We start from the raw sequence: 26381 nt of genomic DNA on the forward strand, positions 1-26381 counted from the left end.
TAGCGAGCGGTCACTCAGCAACGAACCCGTGTCTTCTACACGAAAAGACAATGTCCTGACCACCGGATGAAAGGGACCAAAAAGCCACTCCTCATATACCTCAGCTCCGAGAATAGAAGTGGTTCGTCTTTTTTCTATACGCAATTCAAGATTTCGTTTGTGTTGATGTGAATTTGGCAGGTCATCCCCCTCCCCCTTCTACGATCATAAAGTCCCCGATCCCTTTCTTTGTCCTTAGAAATTGGACACATTGTCAAACCCTTAAAACGAAAAAGTCCAGACTTTTGTTACCGGTTAGGATACTGGTGGTGGTGGTGGTGGTGGTGGTGCACATTGAGGTCAGTTCTCATACTGGCCAACGAGAGAAGGATTCAAGATAAAGGAAAAAGAAGCTCTTATTTTCCTAATATCGACGTCCCAACGGAAAAATCAGTTACCACCCCAACTATAAAAACACAAGAACATTTTTTTGTACTTGGTGTCAAACTGTGATTAGCAGGTAATTAGAAATTGTGCATCCAAGGGAATGAACGAAGTATCTCCCTTCAAGTTATTCAGGACTTTCAGTGACCATACCAGGCTTTGGCTATGCAAGGCCTCATACGGTCCAGCCATTCAACCAATTCCAATGCTGACACCGATGTCTGCACCTGTGTGAAAGAGAATGGCATCTGCGGGCACCAGGAACCTCGTCCTTGCATAACTGCATCTTGCTTTCATACCTTTGAGCTACTGAATAACAGGTCAGCATCACAACATGCTAAAGCTGGAGGTCATCCCACATTACCGGAGGGAGCTTTTCTATTTAACTAATGAAAAATGTATATAAAATGATACAGAACCTAGCAATTAGCAGTAAGGCTACCATCTCTTATTTCATCTACTAGACTGTCTAAAAAGCCTAGCAAATCCGGCCATTTTAATTAGAATAGTAGGAGATATGATATAAGTTATACTGTTATAACTAAGAATGTTAATGATATAAGTTATACTGTTATAACTAAGAATGTTATAATTTCTCTCGATCCTTGTCTTCAATCTCTTTTACATTCTTAACTATATTTTGAACACTTTTAGTAAGGCGGTCTTCGTGTTGGTCTACCTCTTTCAGAACCATTTCAAGTGTTTTTCTGCACTCTGCTAACTGTTGGTTCGCCCGATAAAGCTCTGCAGATAGCTCACGAATTTTCTTGTCTTTCTCATCCTGCAAGCACATGATATCTGTTATTATATAAATGTATCATATTGGAGAACACAGAAGTTCGAAATCAATCAAAGGTCTATTTGTTACACTACGATTTCAGAAGCTCCCCGTGAAATATGATTCATAAATTCATTCATGTATTAAAAAACTCAATTTTTTTGTTAAAGCAACTACCTGTGATGGAGCCGGAATGGTGACTTTCTTGCCCCTAGAAATCCACATTGGATGACAATGTCTTATTTCAAGCTTTGTAACAACCCACTTCCCGGACTTCTCTTTCCTCGCCATAATCATTGCCTTGCAGCCCTCCCTAGTTTCCTCCCTCGACCTCCTTACTTCACCCCTTTTTGACTTCTTATTGTCACGAAAACCTTCTTTGTTACAAAGAAACTTACGACTGTTAATGGATCCATCACGATTTGAACGATGGAAGTTACCAACACGGATTCTAAAACCCACACGCGTGGCATATGCATCATAGTATTCCTTGACAGCCTCTTCGGAGTCAAACTCCATTCCAACATAAGGTTCCAGGATACCATTTACTTCATTTTCAATCAACTCTGTCCCATTGTTTGAATCTAGCATTTCTCCACTTTCAGTATTCGGAACATCCCTTTCAACTGAACTCTCCACAACCGGCTTGTTCAAATCCGCTTCAGACTCCATTGGAGTAGGATCTGCAGTCATTCTGTAATTCTCAAATGCATAAGCTGTGAAGTTCACAATATCACACGAATATAAACCATATTTACAGAACCAATGCAAGTTAATGGATGTGATGCACGTTCGCAATGCAAAATCAAAGCAACAAACCACAGGGAAATTGAAATGGAAAATTCCACAAGCGAAAAAGAGAAATGAACACAAAAAATTAAATTCATCATCTGCACAAGTATCCATTGATAGGGAATAAGTGTTCCTCACGCATTGCATCCTCCCAAAAACTTATACACGCGAGTGTCGGTTTTTGCTAGTCATATGATAGGCAATAACTCCACTCATTCGGACATATGAAACTGAAAACGAATGTGTTGGGGTCATTCGTATGCAGATAAGTTATACACAAACCCACCCAGTTTCTTTTCGAAAGTGCGATTTTCATGAATTTCAATTTGCACCAATCATAATTCTAAATCACAATGCAGATGATTCAGGCTTCTGCCAAGATTAAAACTTTAACATCCGATGAATCGAAAGCCAACAAATTTAGGTGGAAGAAAAAGGGTCCAAAAGACTAACCCCCAAAAATTAACAGCATCACATACAAGCAATCCAAACCCAGAAAATCAGATATTAAAAATTGCAGAAATTTTACTAATTTTCCCAATAAATATTCGAGTAGAGGCTAACACTGCAACACAAGCTTTAATTTAATCCAATTTTCTGCATATCCCTAGCCCACAAATAATCCAAAACGAAAGGCCCTTAATCTCAATTGTCATTTTTAATCGAACAAATTAGTACTTTTAGTTAAGTAAGCTCAATTATCAAAACCCAGATGAAAACTTACATGCTTCCATTCACGCTCGTCTCTAACCTTTTGCCTCTGAAGAAATTTGAGACACTCCTGTTTCTCTTGATCTACCAACATATTTTGACGGCTCTGATTTAACGGTATGGGACCCACCTCCTGCTTATCAGTTATGACCTCAGTTTGAATACTGCGGCCCAACTTCGGCCGGGCCCAAAATAAAGTGTGAAATTTTGAATAAACCCATCAACGTTCCAGCGCTCTGCTAGGGTTTTAGGCTCTCCGCCATAGTCGCAAAAACCCCAGCTCCGGTTTGATTTGGGGCGCGCTCAATGGAGGGGCTGAGCGTTTCGGATACCAATTTGGTGGTGTATTTGCATCCGTCGACGAGCGATAATGTCCACGAAGCAATCCTGCGCGAGCTCAGCTCGATGCTTTTGAGGTACCTTCTCAGCAACCCTTTCTTTAATTTTTCAAAATTTTGATTTTTTTTTAACGATTTGGAAGCTTGATACTGTTTGTATGATTGGTTTCGATTTTGCTCGCGTAAGGATTATTCGTAGTGGTTCTTCTTTTTTTAGTGTTGGCTGAGTCAGTTGTGTTGAATTTAGAAAAAAAAGCATGAGCTTTTTGGAGACTCTGTTTGTGAAATACCGGGTTACTCGTTCGGTGTTTCGAAGAGAAGCAGATGTTTGCCACCCATTTTGTTGTAACTTCTGAATGTTCCCACAATGTTTGCCGTTGTTTGGACTCTGCCTTGCAACAAACAAGTAATTTGCTAAAGAAAGAGTATGATTGAGAGCTAATTCATTGGAGTCAGTTGAGTTAAAGTTCCCAATAAAAACATGACCTTTTTGGAGACTATGTTTAAAAGTACCAATTATTTATTCGGAATTTCGAACAGAAACCGACTTTGTTCCCCCATTGTGTGTATTTTCTGAAATGTTCCAACAATACCTTGCAACAAACAAATAATTTGCTTAAGAAAGAGTACAAATGAAAGCTCATTTATCAGAGATTCAGAGTTAAGAATGATATCTTCATACATTGTTTTCGGATTTGTTTTTTTACTGTAACCCTCGAAATTCAACAGTTGGCTTGGTCTGTATTGGTCAAGTGTTGAGGGTGTTTGTGGCTCTCGTTGGAATAATATTCCGTTTCACGTGTTTGTGATGTCTTAACAACTTGGGAATTTAATTTTCTGTCTCTGGTTTCCCATGCAGGTACAATGATATATTTGAGGGTATTGTATTGGCTTATGAATTCAACATCTTAGATAAGGAAGCAAAGATTCTTCCCGGTGTTCATCCTTATTTTACTGTCAGGCTAAAAGCAAAGTTATTACTTTATTCTCCAAAGCCCGATATGCTTGTAGGTAGTATTCTTGTTCTGCATTAACTAATAAAGTAACAGACATACAAATTTTATCCCTTTCAAGGATATTATGCTCAAAATTTGATTTATTTTGTTATGAATTAAAAAATCATTCTGTATCAAATGATACACATGCATTTGTATCCACTAATGTTGATCCTGCTGTTTGATTTGTGATGTTCTGCCACTGCAGAAGGAAAGGTTGTCAAAGTCAAACAAGAATCAATTCATGTAATTATTCTTGGCTTCTCATCTGCCGTCATAACAGACAAAGATATTCGCGAAGAATTTCGATATAAATCTGTAAGAGTCTTCTTCATCATTGTGTTTCAATGTTGTTATCCTTAATCTTTCCAATAGTAATTCATCTTCCTTCTGGTGTACCAATCTTCTCTTAGAAACATGGCAAGCAATTATTTGTTAGCAGATCCCACAAGCGGCATGTAATTAAAGTTGGGACCATGATACGACTATTGATCAAAAGGTGACCTTTGATTATAATTACCTTTTTATGATTTGAAAGAAAACTGATATTTGGTAGGAGCAATGCTGAAGAGACTGCATTTTTGAACCGCATGAGTAATCAACGTCACGTGGCACTGGCAGGTGTTCAATCAGTTACCAACTGGTCATAATGGTTGATGTCATAAGTTAACCCCACCTGACACAGAATGTGGTCTGAAAATATGGCCACTCTAGCATTGCTCTTAGTGGTATACTCTTTTCTTTATTTTACCGTGGAATGCTGTCTTCGTTCTTTTAGGCATCCTCCTTCCCAAACCCACCCTCCCTCCTCCCTTACCTTGTCAATTAATGTGGATTTCGGTTTTAAAGCCAAGTTGTAACACATTCTAAACTGTACTCCAAAAAGTCACAACTCACAATCGTTTTCGAGATTTGTGAATTAGATGCTTGAGTCATGAAATAGTGATGATGGAGAGGTAGGATGCATGCTTAAGTGTTCATATTGTGGGGATTCTACATATCTTGTGAACTAAAAAAAATCTAGTTGACTATACTTTTGTGCAGTATATACGTGGTTCGGTACTCATTTTGTTACATTGTAGCTTCGCAACTAAGTGATACATTTGATTAGTACTTCGTTTTTCAAAAAGTGTTTGTTACTTGTGTGCTTCCATAACATTGCATTTGCATTACGCTTGCAGTGTGGATGAGGAAACACTGTACATTTATGGTTCCTTGCTTCCGGCTCACACAGGAAACATTCTCTGGTTGGATAAACAAATGGAAGATACTTCACTAACGGATGGGTATTTCTCTGACCTTGGATTTAACTTGAAAGAGTTTGTATTTAAAAGTATAAAATCCATTTTGGAAAAGAAAAAAAGGTAGATTCTGCGTTGTAATTGTTGAAAAAATTTGCAGGAGTGCTAAGAGGAGGAAGGGAAACGATGGAGAATCAGTTCTGCAAGAGCCTAGTAGAACCAGTGCCGAAGCAGTTTCAGTCAATAATGACCATCATGTCAAGAAGTCAAAGAAATACAAAACACGTGAAGAGTCGTGTTTTCAGGTGATATTTTGATTACCAGTGGAATCAGTGTTATGTTTCTGAACTAGACAAAGGCATGTGAGCTAAGTAGTTGATCCAGATAGAGGAGGCAGGGTCGCGTGCAAGTAAATTACTCCAATTATTGGATGACAAAAAACATCTTGGTATTTAGGTTTTACAACTTTGAAAGTGTGTTGTATAATGTTTTTGTAGATCATGATGAATCATCAATCTCTGAGGTTATGTATTTTCAAGCAATACATGAAATCGGTTCCTGAGTTCGTTATTTGTTTGGCGTGTCCTATATATGAGACTATTTTCAAGCACGAGAAATAGCTCGTCGAGCTGTTCGAGCTCTTGATCCATTTATTTTTGTTCTCTAACTCAAGCTTGGCATGGACGAATTTGAGGCTCTTTGCTTTTTTTATGAACTGTACCTCAACTTTGACTGGTGGATGCTTGTTTCTTGCATGGGTGACTGCCACTGCCGGTAACATTTGTTGAAGAGAAACATCAAAAACCCTTATCAAATCCAAAGCCTAAACTAAAGTGAAAGGTGCGAGTAAGTGGTCTTTTATCACTGTGGTGGAAATGAGTTGAGCTCTTGCATAGCGACGTGTGTTCGAACTCCGTTGGTAATCTAACAGTGAATCTGACAAAAAATTTATCGTTTGACCAAAAAAAAAAAAAAAAAAGTGCATTAATGTTATGCCATGGCATAGAAGAACATTAGATTTACATGGCCACCGTTTTTGCGATGGAATGAAATTTTATTAACAACGATCGAGAACTTATATAGAATTGGCATGTTAAACGTGATCCCAATAGCAAACCTTACTTAGGAAAAAAATCAATCGGAAATCCAAAAACACCACAAGTCTACAATTAAAAATTCAAATAATTAAAATACAATTCTTGAGCCACAAATGATTTTAATTCAACCAACATGAAAGATAACACTCATGAGGATTGAACCTTGCAATAACCACCGTGAAGGCATCATGAGGAAAGTACCGCACCACCCTCTTATGATCTTAAAATTATCAACAAAGAAGCCCAGTTATGACTCATCTTCAATAAAGGTTTAGCTTTCTACTAATAGTCTCTTTTCAAGTGTACAAGCCACAAAAAAGCGCGCACACAACACTCGTCGACTGAGTGAGAGACCGGCTACGACCATGAAGGCTCTTTTCATTAGATCGAAAGAGCAACCACAACTGCTAAATCAAAATGCTTATAAAATAATATAAGAAAAGAGGGGAATAGAGGAAAGGGATCAAGAAGGATAGTCTCCGAGCCGAGAATCGACAATGGAGGATTTTCTCTTTAGCGGCTAGGGAATTAATTGGCCACCTGATAAACCAATGATTCTAGGTCCTCTTTCGTAAGACTCTGCAAGGTGCAAAATCAATCAATCATAAGGACTTGACTGCAGAATTAAGATTATTTATCGACTTAATTCATTGTTACCTTCTTTGTCTCAGCCAACGACTTGAAATGTTCAAACACCTCGTGAAATTTCTTTTCGTCCAGATCATGGCCAAGCTAAATAATAATACCAAAAAAAAAAAAATGTAATTACTGTAGAGAACTTATTTTCATCATATAATATCTCAAAGTTCAAACAAAAAAATTCAGAAATAATTTTCGATTAATACCTGCAAGAGGCGAGACTTCAAAGCATGACGGCCACTGTAGAAAAATATAATGTGAGATGTTTAAACACTAATTCATACTTATGAGGTTGACGCAAGTATTATCCTTTATTACGAACCTGTGTTTTCCTAGGACAATGCCAGTGTCATGAGAATGGACGTAGCCAATATCTTCAGCCAAAATAATTTCATAGGTGCTCTTGTTTTTAAGAACTCCATCCTAAAACACACACACACAGAGGAGATTTCTCTCTTTATATATATACGTGTATGTGTATTTTATGAAATCATTTATTTATATATTTCAACTGCAAAATAAAAGTTAATATGGAAATATAACCTGGTGAATTCCACTGGCATGAGAGAAAATATTAGCTCCAACTATAGCCTTATGTGGTTGTACAGATAATCCGCTGTACTCTTCCACCTTATTAATTAGTGCATGCAAAGAGTTTTAACATTTCAGGTAAATCAGACCAACCAAACTAACCAGGTAAATTTAAGGAAACAAACGAAGAAGAAGAATTACCATCTTGCTAGTGGCTACAATATGCTTTGTATTTATTCCTGTATGAAGTCCCCCAAGCATGTCCTTACCACGAGTTTTGACGGCCATCACAAACTTTACGTATAGGAACAAACATGAGGTTGTAGTTAGACCGTTGATTTAGATCATTGATCAGATAATTGCTATTTTATTCCATCCTTTTTTTTGTCAAAGTAAGATCTTTTCTTATAAGATAACATAATATGAGCAATAATTGTATATTGATGACAAAAATAGAGATTTACCTCCTCTAATGAAGCATTTCCAGCCCTCTCACCAATGCCATTGATCGTAACTTCAACTTGTCTGGCACCAGCATATGCTCCCTATAGTATGTAAACAATATTAAAATTCAAGAGGTACTGAGAGTGGCTGATCAATTTTGAATTCAGTACAAGAGTGACGCGTGCACATACAGCTATTGTATTGGCATTGGCGAGACCAAAATCGTTATGGCAATGCATGGATAGGATTACATTTTCGATCCCTATTACATTGGCTTTCAAGTCCTTAACAAATTGCTCCACTTCGCTGGGGAAATTGTAGCCAACAGTGTCTGTGAATGTTAAAGTTGTTGCTCCGGCCTTGATAGCTTCCCCATATATTCGATATAGAAACTCCTTCTCAGACCTAATTCAGATTAATTAAAAGCATATAATCAATTAGTTTTTAAGCCCGATCCTTCTTTTATACGAGGGACAGTTTACATTAAATTAGTCTAAATTATGTAAGGGGATTCAAAAGTTCGAACAAGAAGCACACTGATATAGTTGACTTTCAAAACTCAGGTCTACTTGGCCTAACTGTTAGTTTGGTGGATGGTGGACTATTATTCTTTTTATTTTTGTTTTAAATATTTGTAAAGTAAACATAATTACATTCCGTTTGGATAAAGAAATGACGTGATTTTATTTTCTAGAATTTGTGAATTTTCTCGTTTGGTGAAATGACGGGATTTTATTTTTTAGAATTTGTGAATGTTAAAATGACGGAAAATGAACAATAGAATTGAATGTGAAATTTGTTATTTTTAAACTCTCAATCATAGAAATTGGAAAATGACACCTATTTACATGAAATTTAAACTTAGGAATTGAAGGTCTCAAATTCCAATTTTTTTTTTCCATGCGGAAATTCTAAATTTCTATGTTTATGAATCTAAACAAGGGAATTGGTGTATGTCAATTTATAAATTCTGACTTTTATTCAAATTTCAAATTTATTTCCCTCATCCAAATAGTGTTAATGAATTTGCTCATGTGGAATTTAGTCGATGGGTTTTATTCGACTAAAAAATTTATATCGAGTTCTAAGTGAAATAAGTTAAATTTCAAGGCTAAAATATTATTTTTAGTATAACGTAATGTGTAGATATCTCTTCACATATCTTTACTTTATTAAATTAGAACCTCTTGTGATAGTAAATCGGTTTCATATAAATTGTTTTCGGAAAGAACGAGATAGAGAGTTAACCACCTTCCAGCGTCTTCACAGACAAACGTAATGTCCTGAGCTCCAAGGCTTCTGGCATACCTCACCGACTCCTTCGCGAGTTCGAGAACTTGATCGGCAGTCTTGTTCAGCTTATACTTCATGTGGATTTTGCTGGTCGATATGAATATGCATAGGCGCGGGCGCGTCGCGTCCTTCACCGACTCCCATGCAGCGTCGACGTCGCTACGAACGCACCTACAGTATGCAGATATGACAGGCACGTAGCCGCACTCGTCAACACGGCTTCCAACCTCTTTTGCTATCAACTTCACTGTCTCCAAATCATATTTGGACGAAGCCGGGAACCCCGCCTCGATCACATCCACTCTTAGCTTCGCCAGCTGGTGTGCAATGGCCAGCTTTTCTAGCCGAGTCATGGACGCCCCCGGAGCTTGTTCTCCGTCCCGTAGGGTCGTGTCCACGACTCGTACATAGGTTTCGTTTGGGATTCGGTTGGGAATGTATTCGGGGTGAGTGGGGGATTGGGAGAGAGCGGAGCAGCGCGTGTTTGTCCTCAAGATGGCGCGTTGTTGTGAGAGAGGGAAGAGTGATGAGGGTTTGGGCAAGAGGGTGGTGGTTATGTTAGAGTTTGTGGGTTTTGAATGTCTGATTATGGAAGCTGGGGATGTGGATGAGATGAAAAGAAGATTTGCTGCTGAGAAGGCCATGGTGTGTACAAAAACCAAAGCCTTCTCTCCTTTGTGTGTAGTGTGTATCTCGCAATGGCATAGTCTTGCAATTTGCCCATTTTAAAGGAATGTAATCTTACTTGGCAAAATAGTTAGTGCATTAACAAATAATAAGAGAAAATTTTCATTGACCGGAATACGAATAGTAGATCATGTGTTTTTATATAAGTGGCTGGAAACTTTATTTTTTAAGTTAGTAACTTTTTAGCACACATATCCCACCATTTATATAGTAACACATGATGTACTATACCGTGTTTCAGTCATACTAAAAAATCTCTCATTTCACTGAAGGGTTATGTATTCCAGTTGTGAGTTGTCCATGGTGATGTTGCCTCGGTTGTCAACATGTTCTATTTTTGGAAGTGGATTGTCTGCCCTCTCATTTCCATACTCTCCCGATGCCCTCCTGTTTGTGTGATCACAATTAAGCCACGTCAACATTTTATATTCCTATTATTTTTTGTTTTATTATTTCTATAAAAAATTAATATAAAATGTTGACGTGACTTAATCGTGACCACACATCATATGAGGGCATAAGAAAAGTATGAAAATGGAAGGGCAGACAATCCACCTCCTTTATTTTTTGGGTTTAGTTTTTGTTTAATTGATTTTGTTAAAAACTAAATCACATGGATTCTTTAGTGGGGGACGTGGCATCCTCCGATTGGATGGGTACATCAATCGTCCATGGTGATGTGAGGTTGCCGTCACCTCAAAAAATTTCTTTAATGCATAGACTAGATTTACCAAAAAATAATAATACGCATACTAGATTTAGAAATGGAATTGTTATTAATACTTTAAAAATCACATTCTAATTCTAAACTTTCTATATTTAGAAAGAAAAATATACTTATGAGGAGTGTAGAATGAGATTTTTAGAATGCAAATAACACTTCCCTTAAAAAAAAAATTAAATAAAATAATGCATGGACTCTCCAATTAATGACTTTATGATGTCAAAAGATATCTTATAATAAATGAGGTAGAGATTTAGGTTGTCGCAAAATAGGCCAGCATAATAAATTTGTACCATGTTATCTGTTAGAATTAAATTAAAATCTATTATTTACATGTCAAAAGAAGTATTACTATTTTATATTATTATTAGTGTCAGTATCTAATCTATATTAAGTTGTTTATAATTTAAAGGATAATACTTGCATCTCCTATGTGGGGATGCATATATCCTTATTTGGATTATTGTATTTTGACCGAATAAAATCAATGATTGGAATCGTTCAATTTATTTATTTATTTATTTATTTTTTGAATATCACTCCTACAAAAAAATCATTCAAATTTGAGATTGTTTAATGGGAGGCTTTGATACAGATGCCTAGGTTTTAAAATTTTAAGATTAAACATTTATGCCTTTTATAGTTTTGATTAAACATTTTTCCTACAATTTAGGTGCCACATGGATTAGAAGTAGCATTTTTTATAATTTAAATTACCCAACTTGCCATTATATAAATATAACTTTTAATTCCTAGATAATACATCAAAACTCCTAAAATCTTGAGATGAATATTGTAGAATTTAATTCCAATAAAAGTCTTTCAAAATACCCATGAATGCGACTTGCCATTATATTTAATATACCTTTTAATTTGGGAAGTGTTATTAGCATTCCAAAAATCTCATTCTACACTCCTCACAAATGTATTTTTCTTTTCAAATATATAAAGTTTGGAGTGTAGAATGAGATTTTTGGAGTGCCAATAACAATTCCCTTTAATTTTCTTAGATAATATCTCAAAACTCCTAAAATCTTGTAGATAAATATTGTAGTAGTCAATTTTAATAAAAAGTCTTTCAAATTACACATGAAACGTAGATTTCTTCTTGGTACATATTTGATATGTTTGTTTTCTTTTTTGTATGTATTTGGTACGCCTATATTTATTTAAAAAAAAACATATTGGGTACATGTATTTCCTCTTGATTAAACATATGTTTCTCCTTGGTACATATTTGGTACGTTACTTTTATATATCTTCTTGGTACGTATTTGGTACATTGATATTTCTTTTTTGAATGTATTTGGTACATTTATATATTATTTTGGTACGTTTGTATTTATTTAAAAAAACATATTTGGTACGTTACTTTATATATCTTCTTGGTATATATTTGGTACGTTTAAATATATTATCTAAACGTATCAGCCTCAAGAAAATAGAGAATACATCTAATTATCTCACATGAAATCAATATAAAATAATGAAAACAACAACTAATTGAAATGGATAAGTCCATTCAAAATTCAAAAATGAGGATCACATAATTCTAACGTGGGAGAAGAAACCATACGGCTCAAACATGGGAGAAGAAACTGGCTTCCTAAAAAAAAGGCCACGTACAAAATTATATCAACCTAAAAGGATATATATGGAATTTAATAATTAACATTTTAAATTAAAAAAACACAATAATTACATGTAATCTAAATAAATATAAAAATGCTGACATGACTATTGTTTAGGCGTCCTAATCAAATTTCAAAATAGAACCAATGTTTAATTTAAAGAGTATTAGAAAAGTGCAGGGGATTCTAATTTTCCCTTGTTTAATCATCCAAATATATCAAATAAATGGATAGTTCATCATGAATATATTATTTGGTATCTACATTGTCAATTTGTTTGTTCTACACGATTAAATGACTAAATGATCTCCTTTGAAGATGATTTTTTTTTTTTTTTTTTTTTTTTGTAAGGGTGATCTACAAATGAAAAATAAGAAATTGAACGGTTTCGATTATAAAATTTGTACTGTCAAGTTATGTGAAAATGTTATTCACAGGGAGTAATGAACTCATCTCTGAGGAGGAAAGCTGGCCGTATAATTGGGGTGAATAGCCCTTAAGAGTTGGAATTGTAATGCCTTTTTTTTTTTTTTTTCAGGAATGCTAAGAAAATTGTATTTTTGTACCGTATTGATATATCGCATTTTTGTTCATAATCGGATTGTTTAATTTCTTATTCTTCATTTGAAGATCATCCAAACAAAACATCATTTGAATTAGAGATTGTTAGTTATTCAAATGTATCAAATTTCTTAATTCTTACATTTGAATGACTAAACAATATTTGATTTGAATAACATTTTTATAAATATGATTTTCAAATGAAAAAAATTGAACGGCTCTGATTTAAAATTATCTATAATAAAAATTACTTTATGGGTAATGCTAAGGAGATTAATTTGTAGATAAAATTTGTAAACTAAATTATGTGCCACTATAAAAATGAGCACGTTTATCAACGTTTAAATAATAAATCAATTATCAACTTTATTTTTTAATTTTCAAAATTTAATCAGCCCCATAACCGGATCTGTATCTGCCTAATTATTGATACTTGCTGTCCCATCATTTACTCCTAACTACAATCCTAGCGACATCTTTAATGACATCACATATTGAAATTATTAGCTTGTCCATTCTGCAACGACCCCAGTACCACCACTTTATTTCCCCATCTTTACTGGTAATTGGGTTGCAGAATTCTAAAATTTGTCGGTGTAGCTTTTAATAGAACGTATTTACTGCTGCTCACCGTTTGGGGGGGTTCTTCTTTATCTAGCTGACCGCAGTTGGAGATAGCTACAGTAATTGGAGATAGCTAGCGAGCCACCGAGAAGAAGCTGAACGCAAAAGAGAAGAAGTTGAGCACGAGCGAGAAGTCGTCCGCTATGACATTGCTGGGATACCCCAAGCAATGGTAGCTTCTGTCATTCGCATTCCTTAACCTCCAAGTGGCCTTCAAGCTCCATTCCACCAGCCACTTCACCGGCCATCCCAGTAGTTGTACCCAATTATTTTATTTTTTAACTTAAAATTGTATGAATATTTTATTGTAATAATTAAATAATTTTTTTAAGTTGTGATCTATTTTAAATTTTTAGATTAATATAATTAGCATTAAATATATTTATTAGTAATAAAATGTGCTAAATATATGTAATAATGCATGCAAAATAATTTACTTACAAAATAAAAGAATGTAATTTGATCAAAAAACTAATATATCTACTACTGTTTGTTTATGAATTTTAATTTACCTTTTTTTTTTTTTGTGCAAATATAATATACCTACAATATAAATGTTGGTTGATTCATAATAAATGTTTATTTATGAATTTTAATTTACCTATTGTTTTTTTTTTGTACAAACATAACAAATTGTGTGACAGCCCGTCCTGAAACATTTATTGCAGGTGTGAAAAGATGAAATTGCCCTTGGACGTTTTGTGTGGTTGTGTGGTTTTGTTTGTTGTGATTGGATGCCCAAATTTGGACCACACACTCACACCCTTTCTTTCACTCCTGTTGACTCTGTCTCTCCTCCTTCTCGGATTTTTCTGCATTTCCGTACAAATTGTACGGACATCACCCAAATCAACCATTTTTCTTCACGGATCGAGGGTTTTTAATGTCATATTTGTATTCCTTGTAACCTTACGATCTCATCTATACCATTTTTAGGACATGAAGCCGTCGGAAAACCCAAGAACCATAACCTCCGATTTGAGGTATTGTTCATGCACACGTAAATGTGAAGTTTTTGGAAGATTCTAATCTTATAGGAAGCTTCAGAACACTCTCACGAAGCTCAGAGAAGAAAAACGAGGTGTTTTGGACGTCGGGAAGTCGAGTTGGTGAGTTTGAAATTTTGGCCGGATTATTGAGGGTTCTCCGGCGAGATCCCGTGGATTTTAGGGCTTGAAATTGGTAAGAATGTGTTCTTCTCATCCTAAGCTTTATTTTGGTGAAAATTTCATGAATTTTGGTTGAAAATCGAGGGAGATATGAAGCTTTTGATATTTTTCCAGTTTTCGGCGACGGCAGTCGGTGGTTCACCGGAGAAGAAAAGAAAATATTCCGTCAAAGTTGACGAAATATTCCTAACGGTAGTTAATGGTGTCAGGTTAGTTTTAACAAAATATTCCTTACGGCGTTAACTTTTCCGTTAGGCGTGCCAGGCGTGTGGTCGCGCGTGGGTGATCGAAAATTTTTTCTAAAAATATGGGGATGTTCCTGAGGTTGTGTAGATCATGGTGGTATATTCAAACACCTCATTTGAGCATTGTATGAGAAATTATTACCTAATTTTGTTTATGTGCATTAAATTGACATTCATTGTTTCACATATAGGTGAGACCTATCCTGAGGACGAGCATAATCAATCGAGGCTCGGGGGCTACGACCCTTCGACATATCAGTGAGTGGGCTTTTGGTTTTCAGTATATATCTATATACTTGATTTTTCCTAGAAAATCATTTTTAAATGAAGGTATGTTTTGATGTACCATGCCAAGTATTCATATAGTTTATACATGCATTAGTAGTTGCATATATTTATGGTTAAAGATGTGGACGCTCAGGTAAGTACCAGGTGAGTTATCGAATGTTTATGTAAATTGAGGATTATGTGAAATGTTTAGAGAGCTCATTAATCTGCACCCCGGTGTAGTGCTCCGCTAGAGTTGAGGGCCTAGCCTTCACGTGATCGTCCACCTCTCGCACCACACACGCTCACCTTGGATCCAAGGCAGGTGCCAACCCGTCGTACAAACAACTTTAGGTGGTTCCGACTTGTAGGTGAATTGCGATACTTCGCATAACCTTCACGTGATCGTAGCACTAAAACGTATTTATTTACACCCAGCTTGTCATACAGACCACTTTAGGTGGTTCCTACTCGTGTACAAGCATATTGTTGATGAGATATATATATTGTTGAATTATGGATTGAGCCGTACAGGTCACATGAGGTGACTCCAGCTAGATGGATAAGCTCTAGATTCCTCCGTACAGGTCACGTTAGATGACTCCGGCTGATTTAGCATTTTTATTGTGATTTAGCACCTGGATTACATGTTTTATACTGAGACATTTGGCATGGCATAATATTGATGCATTCTGCTTTCGAGCCTGATTTGATATATGTTTATATATTTTATTTTCTGGGAAAATTATACAGGTTTTATGGCAAGGGGTTAGAACTTTTCAGAAATGAAATGATTTGGAAAAGCTTTGTTTTTGCCCACTCACACTTTCTGTTTTTCGCCCCTCTAGGTTCTAGGTAGGAATTCTCGTTGCTGGTTTGCAAGGACTTCAAGGCAGTTCTGACATACTACCAATGTAAGATTATCTTTGAGTGTTATTAGTACTTATTTGGCTGGATTGAAATTAGGCTACTTATGCTCTGGTTGTGTATTCCACACTTAATTTCGCGCTAGTACTTTGGTAGTTGGTTTTTTTTTTTTTTTTCTCATATTTCTCTATATCTTTATCGCTTCTGCACTGTACACATGGTTACATCATTGTCACGTGACAGCCAGCATGCCTTGATTTCGGTCAAGGTGTGTCAAATTGTATGTTAATGCTTCTGGCCAAAAAACAAATAAATAAACATTATGTACCTACAATATAAATGTTTTTTAATTTACGTACAAAATAATGTGGTTTGATTCAAAATAAATTTACTTATATTTTACTGTTGACCCTGAAAACTACCAAGCCTACGTGGCGCGCAGGTCGAGTAATTAATAAGCTAACTACATCCTTAGGTTGTGTGCGCGGCGTGCCAACTCTTCAGCTTAGCTCAGCTAGGGAGTAAAATGTGTTTATGTTGCGTTGAACGCGCTGCTGAGTTCTTGATCTTGCGATTGCTGCCGAGGAAGGAACACGTCTCAGCCTTCGGATTCTAGAGCCTGAAGACAAGGCTGTTAGTTTTGCAACGTTCATGGATCGTCGGCACCGGGTTCAGTCACGGTGATTATATTCGTAAGAGTATAAGCACGCCGAACTGGTACCAAACTATATGGACACAAGTACTCAAAAGAGATATACGTCTTAATGGTAAATATGGTTCGACCGTCAGAATGTCGAACTCTAAAACTTACTTGTGAATACCCAATCATAAACAACTCAGCGTTTAATGTGCCGAGCCCAGTATCTATAACACCTCACTTCACCGAGAAGGCTAATGAGATGACTTCTACCAACAAGGACTTGAAAATCCTTGTCGACCAAAACTTGTATAAGTAACCAATCGGCCGAGAAGCAATGCTGTTTATCCAAACTGAAGGTGCTCCTTGATCGACTGATTCTACGGCTCCAATGATGTTTATCCAAACTGAAGATGTCGCCAGTTGCCTTCACAGTGTTGTTTATCCAAACTGAAGATGTGTTGGCGGGAAAAAGGAAAATAAAAATCACAATGTTGTTGAAAGGTTTAGCGTAAAGCGAGAGTTTGCGTATGGCAGTTTGTGTGTTGAATTGGAGAGCTTTGAATGATGCACTCCCCTCTATATATATAGCAACGAACCTACTTCTGGCCGAACCAGAGATGTATATGGGCTAAAACTCCCAAATCTATTATGATTAGGATTCGGTCAATCCTAGTTCCAATAGGTTTTTGAACCAAACTCTATAATGAATTAGATTCATTCCCGATTTCTCAGCGTCTTCAACTCTGAAACCCCTTTATTGTACCCGGGCTCGACTTCTTCACTCTTATCCAAATCAATCCTTCTTGCAATAGGACTCGGCCGACCTGATTAGGCGGCTTATGACAGTTGGACAACCCATAGTATTTTAGGAAGAGCATTCGACTAAACACAAACCTAAGCTCGGTCCAATAATATTATTTTGGGCCCAAACATTTACATATATGTATAGATAAATTATTTTTAACACGCATATATAATAACAAATAAAAAATGGCTAATGTATGTAATAATCTATGTAAAATAATTTATCTATAAAATAAAAGAATAATAATTGATTTTTTATCAAACAATATTATTTTATGCAAAATAACTTATTGTATATTATTTTTTAAGGTAATTTAGCCAAAAGTCAATAAAAACTTTATTATTAAGCTATATATCAATGACATATTTTTGTTTTGGACTTGATCAATGATATATTTTGATTAATTAGACATAGGTCAATGATGAATGCCACATAGGCTTTAAGTCATTATAAGTAGTTAGAATTTGACTCTTCTATCATTCTCTCTTTTTCTCTCTCTATGAATGTCATATGGGCTTAAGCCTATAAATACGGACTTGCGGATCAATTTTGTGGAGATCCTCCGGACCGATGGGTCTCAACCATTAATACAAATCCAATAGCCAAAATCTTTTATCCTTACTATTTTTCTGTCAACTCTTCTCTTTCTCCCTCACTTCAAAGCTCTCAACCTCAAACCATCAACTCCCCAAATTCCAAATTAAATTCAACCCTACCTTAAAATCAGCCCTAACACCGCCACAACCCACCCAACCACAACCCTAATTATAGGTCCCTCACCTTACCCTCTCCAAAATCAACCCTAGAACCGCCACATCCCACAATTACAAGTCCTTCGACCTTAAAATCTCAACCGTTGTTAACGCAACAACAAAGAAGGGGGGTCGTGTAAACCAATGTCTTTTGGTTGTAGAGATCTTTTCATAAATATGGAAGAATGATAGAGAAAAATCTCAAAAATGAAGAAAAAGAAATAGATGACAAATAAAAAGCTAAAACAGTAAGGGATAGTGAAAAAATATGTAACATCCCACATCGACCAATGGACAGGGGGTAATGTGCCTTATATGTACATGCCCACCTTCATATAGCACAAGGCCTTTTAGGAGCTCACTGGCTTCGAATTCCATCGAAACTTTGAAGTTAAGCGAGTTCGGGAGAGAGCAATCCTAGGATAGGTGATCCGTTGGGAAGTTCCCACGTGAGTTCCCAGAAACAAAACCGTGAGGGCGTGATCAGGGCCTAAAGCGGGCAATATTGTGTTACAGCGGAACCTGTCTGTGATGTGACAAAATAATATCAGAGCCACTGTCATGTGGTGCGAGTGTACAGATGAGGACGTTGGGCCCCTAAGAGGGTGGATTGTAATATCCCACATCAACTAATGGAGAGAGGGTGATGTGCCTTATATGTACATGTCCACATCCATATAGCACGAGGCTTTTTGGGAGCTCACTGACTTCGGATTCCATCAGAACTCCGAAGTTAATAAAGTTCGAGCGAGAGCAATCCCAAGATGGGTGACTCACTAGGAAATTCTCGTGTAAGTTCCTAAAATCACATACCAAATCGGCTCTGCCGTAGCACGATATTGTCTGTTTTGGGCCATACCCTCACAGATTTGTTCTTAGGAACTCACATAAGAACTTCCCAATGGGTCACCCATCCTGGGATTGCTCTTGCCCGAACTCGCTTAACTTCGGAGTTCCGATGGAATCCGAAGCCAGTGAGCTCCCAAAAGACCTCGTGCTATATGGAGGTAGGTATGTACATATAAGGCACATCACCCCCTCTCCCCAGGCGAGGTCCCTTGGTTGAATGCATTTGATAAATTTCTCTCTGCATAAGGCACTAGCATCCTCCTCGAATGCATCTTGAAATGCTTGGTTAGAGAACCAAGGATATCTCCTAAGCACTGAGGTTCCCCACTCTAAATTTGCCTGAATGCGGCAGTATTTGAAGAAATACATGTAAGAGAAGGTATAATGATTGGTGAGAAAAGCATTGGCCAAGATTCGGGCATGAGCAATACCCTTAGGAAATTCCAGGTTAAACGCCCAAAGCTTGAGGAAATACCATTGTAGCCATAGTTGATTCATCCAAGTGGTCTCGTTAAGGTTAGTTTCGAAGGGAATGCCTCGGGTTATCTCATCAAGGAGATGATAAAGATGAGTAAGGAGGAAGGAACCCGTGGCCATGTCATTAAAGTTATAAAGAGCTTTCACTAAAAGAATCTACTCGACTTGCACTCATTTGGATTTATTAGGGAAGACGTGTTGGTTAAGCCAGTACAACAGAAAGTATATGTGTTCTTGGTCTCTGTTGGTGTTGGAGGAGAAGGGGCCAAATTCCTTCTTCGCAAATAGGATAAAACCCGTGAAGAAAGTCCCACAACTCTTGAAAGTAGCAGAGTTGTACTCTAAATGAGTTATGGGACCAAAGGTGCCCGAGCTCTCAGCAATTGGGCGAGAAGAAGGAGACCAGTCATGGGTAATGTCCACAACTCTGCCCGAGGGCCTTAGCCCGAAGACCTGGGCCATGTCAAGAATGGTCGGGGATATGGGGCCCATCTTGAAGTCAAAAGTGTTGGTCCTCGAATTCCAAAAAAGAAGAGCTGTGGTAAGCTCGAGCTTATTTATCCACTGCGTCTATCCTTCGTCCTTCATGAAAGGAAAGCCATGATGGTGGTTCGACCACTTAAATGCTAAAATGCCGGACTCGGCCAAAAATGGGTTCGGGATGAACCAATTCTTCTTGGACATGTTGTTTTCAACGGCAATGAGGACTGGAAATGTCTATGCAGGCGCCAAAGAGTGTGCTCCTCCCTCTTTGAAGAAAAGCAAGGTATGCAGGCTAGCCCAAGGACGATGAAGGCTATTAAGCAAACGACGCATTATGGCGATGCCATCACCAGATTCATAGGATGATCTAGTTTGAGTAGCTTTTGGTGCCATTGGATGATCTTGGAAAAGATGGAAGAAATTTGAAGGCAGAAAGTATGAAGGAGCAAAAAGCAAGAGAGTACTGGGAAAGTTGGAAAAACTGGGAAGTTCTAGAAATTCGAAGGTTTGAAATTGCTAAGGTACTTAGCCGAAGGTTTACGTGAGGATTATATAGTGAACGGTTAGTTAATGTTGGAAATCCTGGGCTAGTGCAAAGGTTTAGTTAACAACGACTGTCTTAAATGGTGCAAGTCCCGAGTGAAAGCATATGACGAATATTTAATCATTATTAACACCTCGATTTGCAGACTCAACAATGATTAAAGGGGGTACTATTTGGGTTAATATTTGAACATTGGGCTTGAGTGGAGGAAAGCCCAAGGGTGCCAAATTAAAGGAGATTTGCCCAAAACCCAGCATCCAGCTCAGAGGCAGATTGAAGCATTCTCAACCAAGGTACAAGCCACGTGCTTACATTGAAATGACAAGTGATGGATACTAACTTACTACCAGCCAAAGAACACTTTTCAGTGGCATTACAAGTAAAAAGCTGATGACTCACTACCTTTCAAGTGCTTTCGAGCAAGAGCAAAGTTACAGTAGTCGGGCCAAACTGCCTATAAAAGGAAGAAGAGACAACAGATATAAGGACACTCAACCAATCAAACAAACATACAAACTATGCTCTCAAGCCAGATTTGCATCCAAAAGCTGAAATCAACCCAGATTCAATCATTTTAACCATAGTACTTTAGAAAAGTTATCTCTTGTCTAGTTTAAAAGCCTTGCTATCTCCCTTAGTGGTGTAGTGTCGATTCCTTCATGATCAACTTGTTTACCATCCATCCCTTTTTAGCATATAACCTTTGTAAATTCAAAGAAAAGTGACTGCAAGAGGTTCAACCTTGCCAGACAAGGTGAAATCCTAGCCGAAGCTCGTTGTTTGTTTTCTAAATTAGTAGATCTATTACTTAATATATTCTCCATCATGTATTTAACTTATTCCCATATGTTTCTCTATTTTAAGAGTACCATTTGCATCTGGATCTAGTTAACTTGATCAATATGTTTTCATTAAAAGTAACTTGGAACCAGATAAATAACTTAAGGGGCTCTAGACTCCCTTCATTCAAACATACAAGACTATGAACTAAAAGTCCGTGTTTACAAGGCTAGAAAAAGAACTTAACGTGGACTTAACCCATCCACGACAATCTTTTGATAACAAGAAGTTTGAGTAACTTGGGGCTTAAGTAATCGATTTAAAACACACTTGTTCTACATCTGCTATACTGAGATAGCAGTGGCACACCTTGCACTTAGTTAGTTTTGATTGCGAGCCTTAAGGCCTACACCTAAGGCCCCACAAAGGCACATTTCAGAACTAACTTTGTTCTCTTCTTGTAGCACATCAACAAGCAAGAGCCCGACGACACATACAAAGTGCCAATCCTTTGGGGCGCTGTACTGAGGTCCGAGGAGCCTTCTCTAGGGAAATCTTTGCCGGAACAGAATTATAAAAATATACCAATTATATCCCTAATACTAGTTTTGAAGCTACTATATTCAATGTTTCGTCAATTTAAGTAACATTACTTGCATGTGATACATATTGAAGGGTAGGTTGGTAATTTTATTACAAAGAGATAGTGTATGAAGTAATCTTTGAAGGGTAAATTAGATGTTAGATTCACAATCTATATGAAATGTTAAGGGCTTATAGGAAAGAAAATGCCGATATTACACTCTAAAGTGTGTCAAGTGACTTAAGTTGACAAAAATTGGATAATATAGCTTTGAATATAATAGTAGGGATGTAATTAGCAATTTTAACGAGTTTAGGGACTTATTTTATTAAAAAAATAATTCAGGGACCTATTTTTAACTAAGATGATAGTTCAGGAACTAAATCGGCACTTCACCTCATGTAATATAAAGAATCCTTTTTGTTGAACATGTGCTGAAGAAAGAAGCTATTGTTGTTTATGTGGATGGCTACCACATGATTACTTTGGATTGCTAAATTACATGAGATCAATCCGTGAAAAACATCAAAGCATGAGTTGGTGGGGTTTTAGTCTTCTAGCCTTTATATTTTCTATTATTGGCAAATAATAAGAATGGGGTTGAGTCACTTAAATTCATTTCCCTATAAAACTAAGATCAGCAAGTGTTTCGGTAGAGCAAGAAGAAATGTCAGTGAGCTATATACAAAGACCAAATAGAATAGAGAGTTTTTAGACTAAATTAAGTTATTTTTGTTGATACGCCCGACCTTGATATCCTCCAAACATCGGAATGGGCATGTGCTGGCTGACACCCCGAGGGTAACGAAGCTATATTAACATGCATGTAAGTTATGAAGAAAGAACGAATGTAAATAAAATAGGTAAATTTAACTTTAATGAATATGCAATTGTGGGAACATGTTCAGAGCATACAACTAATCAAGAATTCTGTAGAAGAAATATTATAAAAAATACGAACAAAGGAATGGGCCTTACACCGAGATGACTCGAAGATACCGATGGAGGAGTGCAATGATGCTGGGTTCGTAAGCATTCATTCTAAGTCCTGAAGGGGGCGTAAAACAAAGCATGAGCGGACTGATTTAATAATAATAATAATAATATCAACTACTCTTCAAACGTACTAACCCCCAGTTTTAGAAAACTCATATAGCATAATAAATAATAGATTTTCCGAAAACCCTAGCATGCCATAAAACCTTCATAAAACATATATCTTAATAAAGTGTGCTTAGTAGTGATATCATAATCGTCCGAAGGCACATCCATCGCCTGCCCGAAGGCACATATATCATTCACCCGAAGGCACTATATCGCCTGCCTGAAGGCACATTGTATGAATATCCGCTAAGTAAGCACATAAAATCATGAACATAATATTTTCAAAATATATATCATCGGAGCTCAATAGCTCAAACGTCATATCATAAATTCATATTCATAAATATCTTAGTAAACGTAAATTCGATAAAGTATGATATTTCATAAAGCGTAAATCTGATAACTCAATAAACGTTTCATAAAACGTAGTCATAAAATCTTTCTTTTCATGTATGCATTTCTAGTAATAACATCATGCATTTTGGAAGGGGTCCACTCACAGATACTCCATCGCCGAAGAGCCGTTCAAACTAGAGAGGACGTTATCGCTACTAACAAACGCACATATCCACATAAAGGGACCAATTAGTAAAATCCTACTAAAATGATTGAATTGGGGAAAACATAGTGCAAATTTGGAATTAGGGTGTCAAATTACCCCAAGAGGGGTCCCAGAAAAATTTCGTAAAAAAGTCAACGGTTGACCCGAAAAGTCAACAGAAACGCAGAGCATGTCAACTATGTTAAAACTTTGGAATTTCACTAAACCGATGTCAAAAATGGAATCGAGACATCGAAATTAGTCTGGGAAGGTTTTTGAGAAAATTTCGAAAAAGTCAAAACAAAACAATATTACAAAAAGTATTCCAGGGAATATTCCACAAAATATTCCAGGAATATTCTGAATCCAATTAGAAAATGGGTCGGGTCCTAGGGAAAACGAGTTAGGGTCAGATCCGGTTCTAGGTGGTTGTGTCAGGTAGACCTGGTTTCAGATCGTAGGTCGGCTGACTTCCACGAAGAAGAAAGCTAGAGCTTGGAAAGCTCCATTCATCCCCAAATCTCAACAAAAACTAGTTATTCAATATACAAAATTGAAGCCCAGGAAGAATATTATACCTATCACATGGCCAGCCATGGCCGGAGTTGGTAGGAAAATAGCCTAAAAGGCTGCGGGTTTTCGCCAGAATCTGGGGAAGTCTCCCCAAGCTGTTTTTGCTATGTTTCGACGTCCAAAACACACAACACGATCAAGGGCTAACGACGAGGACAAAAGAAGAAGTTTTAGAGTGTTTCCAAAGCTTACCTATGTTGGCATCGGCTAGAGTTCGCTAGAGATGATGAACAGTGACTGTGGTAGCCACGACGCAGTGAGGCACATAAGTAGTTGAAATGTTCTTCCCTCGCTTCTAGTTTCGTGGAACTCGCAAGGAGAGAATGGTGATGGTGGTGAGTGGTGTCGTTGTGTGTTGTTGTGTATGTTGGTCCATATGTTACAGTGTACTTGGATTGTAATAAGATTAGGTTGTTGTGAGTTAGTTTGTTGACTGCCTTATATTGTAAGCTAGTTAATTCGAATCTAAAACATTATATGTATTGATGTAGCCTCTTATTTCTCATTAACGTGAATTTGTTCAAAGCTATACTTTTTCTCTTTCTCTTCTCTTTCTTTTCTACTTTTTACATTTCTGAAGTTATTTAGCTTTTGGCATAATTTCTGCAACTCTATGAAGTTTGATCATGCACTGTTATGATGGTATAGAGCCAACACTCTGGTGTGGATTGCTGAGAATATATGTTTGGGAATTTTTCTGGCAGATTTGGGTTATCATGTTTCCGATGATTTGTCTTGCAATGTCTTCAATTTTTGCAACTATGATTGTTATGGTAGTTTACGGTGGAGAAAATGTTTGAATCCGGTGACATCTCAGGTTCTATGTTCAAAATTCTTTAACATATCATCTTGTCTTGAAGATTTATTGTTGAATCTTGCTTTTCTTGAAGTTCTTGAAGATTAATTTCTGTAAACTTTGTCAATGTTGTGATAGTTGTTAGAATCTTTACTTTCTTGCTGAGGTTAAGGCCAATGGCATTTCTATCTGTCTTGATGATATAGATATCTGAATTGTACAAAAGCCAATGCCATCAATTCAGTATGTTGAGTGAATCCAAAGGCCAATGCCAATGAAATAGTGTTGATGAAATAGTGTTGTTTGTAGTTGCTGAATCAAAAAGGTCGAAGCTAGGGATGGGTTTGAAAACCAAAAAATCGAAAAAAATCGAACCAGAAAAAAACCCTGAATCGAATCTGGTTCAGTTTCGGTTCGATTTCTACGGTTCAGAAACCGGACCGAACCGAAGTATAGGCAAAACGACGTTGTTTTGTAATTAATTATAAATTAATGATTTTTTTTTTCTTGAAAAGGCGTTGCTCAGTCTGAAAAACTGAAGTGTGTATTAGTCTATCATTTAGTCTGATACCCTAAACATCGATCCCTTTCCCTTATCCCTCTCCTTTGTACTCTGGACCCTCTCTTTCCCAGCTCTGTCGCTCTTCCACTTTGTCTTCTTCCTTCCCAGCAACATGCGACTCGTCTCACATCTCGCCATCGCTGATTTGCAAGTGCCGTCGTCTCACTCTCAGTCTCTCACCCCCATGACCGCGACTTCCTCTCGCCATTTTGATTCAAGTCTCGACCCACGACTTCCTTCATTTGCAAGGTTAGTCTCATGGTAATTTCTCTCATATTCTACATATTTTGTTTTCAATTTGATGCCTTTTGCGTATTTTATTTTCAATTTCATAGGTTTTGCAATTTGTTTTGGGTATGCTGGATTTGGTTAGGTAACTTCATTTCTGAACACTATCAGTTGAGGTTTGATTAATTTGTGAGATACAGCTTTCAGTTTGATCATCTTACTCTTTCAACTTGATTAATTTTTTGTATTTGTAAGTAGAAAGTGTCCAATTTTGAACTAAGAGTCGTGATTCTTAAATGGGTTTGTTACATTTCAGGTTTTTTTTTTTTTATTTTTTTTTTTTTAATTTTTTTTAATTTTTGGTGTGTGCTTTTGATTCTTGTTTTGGGTTACCATAGTTTTTTTTTTCTTGGAAAATTATAAGTTTTGAACATTTAGAATTCAATTAATCGATGTGACATCCCACATCACCCAGGGGAGTGATCCTTAAATATATATTCCCATCCCTACCTAGCACGAGGCCTTTTGGGAGCTCACTAGCTTCGGGTTCCGTAGGAACTCCGAAGTTAAGCGAGAAGGGGGCTAGAGCAATCCCATGATGGGTGAT

The 26381-nt window shown here is 36.9% G+C and overlaps 3 protein-coding genes and 1 long non-coding RNA gene across 4 annotated transcripts; 2 read left to right on the top strand and 2 right to left on the bottom strand.

Moving 5' to 3' along the window:
* Nucleotides 1-941: 941 nt before the first annotated feature.
* LOC137726099 (protein FAR1-RELATED SEQUENCE 7) lies at nucleotides 942-2851 on the bottom strand. The gene is made up of 3 exons (XM_068464969.2): nucleotides 2718-2851; nucleotides 1379-1895; nucleotides 942-1204 (listed from the first exon to the last, which is right to left on the bottom strand). Exons 2-3 carry the CDS (start codon nucleotides 1892-1894, stop codon nucleotides 1010-1012), a joined length of 711 nt encoding a protein of 236 aa, XP_068321070.2. The 5' UTR covers nucleotide 1895; nucleotides 2718-2851; the 3' UTR covers nucleotides 942-1009.
* A 24-nt stretch (nucleotides 2852-2875) lies between these two features.
* On the top strand, nucleotides 2876-5848 carry LOC137726098 (uncharacterized). The gene is made up of 6 exons (XM_068464968.2): nucleotides 2876-3120; nucleotides 3902-4053; nucleotides 4246-4355; nucleotides 4451-4536; nucleotides 5219-5323; nucleotides 5439-5848. The coding sequence occupies exons 1-6, from the start codon at nucleotides 3011-3013 to the stop codon at nucleotides 5593-5595; spliced, it is 720 nt and encodes a 239-aa protein (XP_068321069.2). The 5' UTR covers nucleotides 2876-3010; the 3' UTR covers nucleotides 5596-5848.
* A 575-nt stretch (nucleotides 5849-6423) lies between these two features.
* On the bottom strand, nucleotides 6424-9998 carry LOC137726662 (2-isopropylmalate synthase A). The gene is made up of 9 exons (XM_068465598.2): nucleotides 9241-9998; nucleotides 8181-8394; nucleotides 8010-8090; nucleotides 7747-7839; nucleotides 7558-7644; nucleotides 7337-7437; nucleotides 7221-7254; nucleotides 7033-7107; nucleotides 6424-6954 (listed from the first exon to the last, which is right to left on the bottom strand). The coding sequence occupies exons 1-9, from the start codon at nucleotides 9924-9926 to the stop codon at nucleotides 6904-6906; spliced, it is 1422 nt and encodes a 473-aa protein (XP_068321699.2). The 5' UTR covers nucleotides 9927-9998; the 3' UTR covers nucleotides 6424-6903.
* Nucleotides 9999-14495: 4497 nt separating this feature from the next.
* Nucleotides 14496-22052, top strand: LOC148696824 (uncharacterized). Its single transcript, XR_015962758.1, has 5 exons — nucleotides 14496-14691; nucleotides 14793-14887; nucleotides 15115-15181; nucleotides 16039-16104; nucleotides 21852-22052. It is a non-coding gene; the product is annotated as an uncharacterized LOC148696824 (long non-coding RNA).
* The last annotated feature ends 4329 nt before the right edge of the window (nucleotides 22053-26381 follow it).

This window comes from Pyrus communis, chromosome 5, assembly GCF_041283825.1.
Source record: "Pyrus communis isolate YQ-2024b chromosome 5, ASM4128382v1, whole genome shotgun sequence".
Lineage (NCBI taxonomy): Eukaryota > Viridiplantae > Streptophyta > Magnoliopsida > Rosales > Rosaceae > Pyrus > Pyrus communis.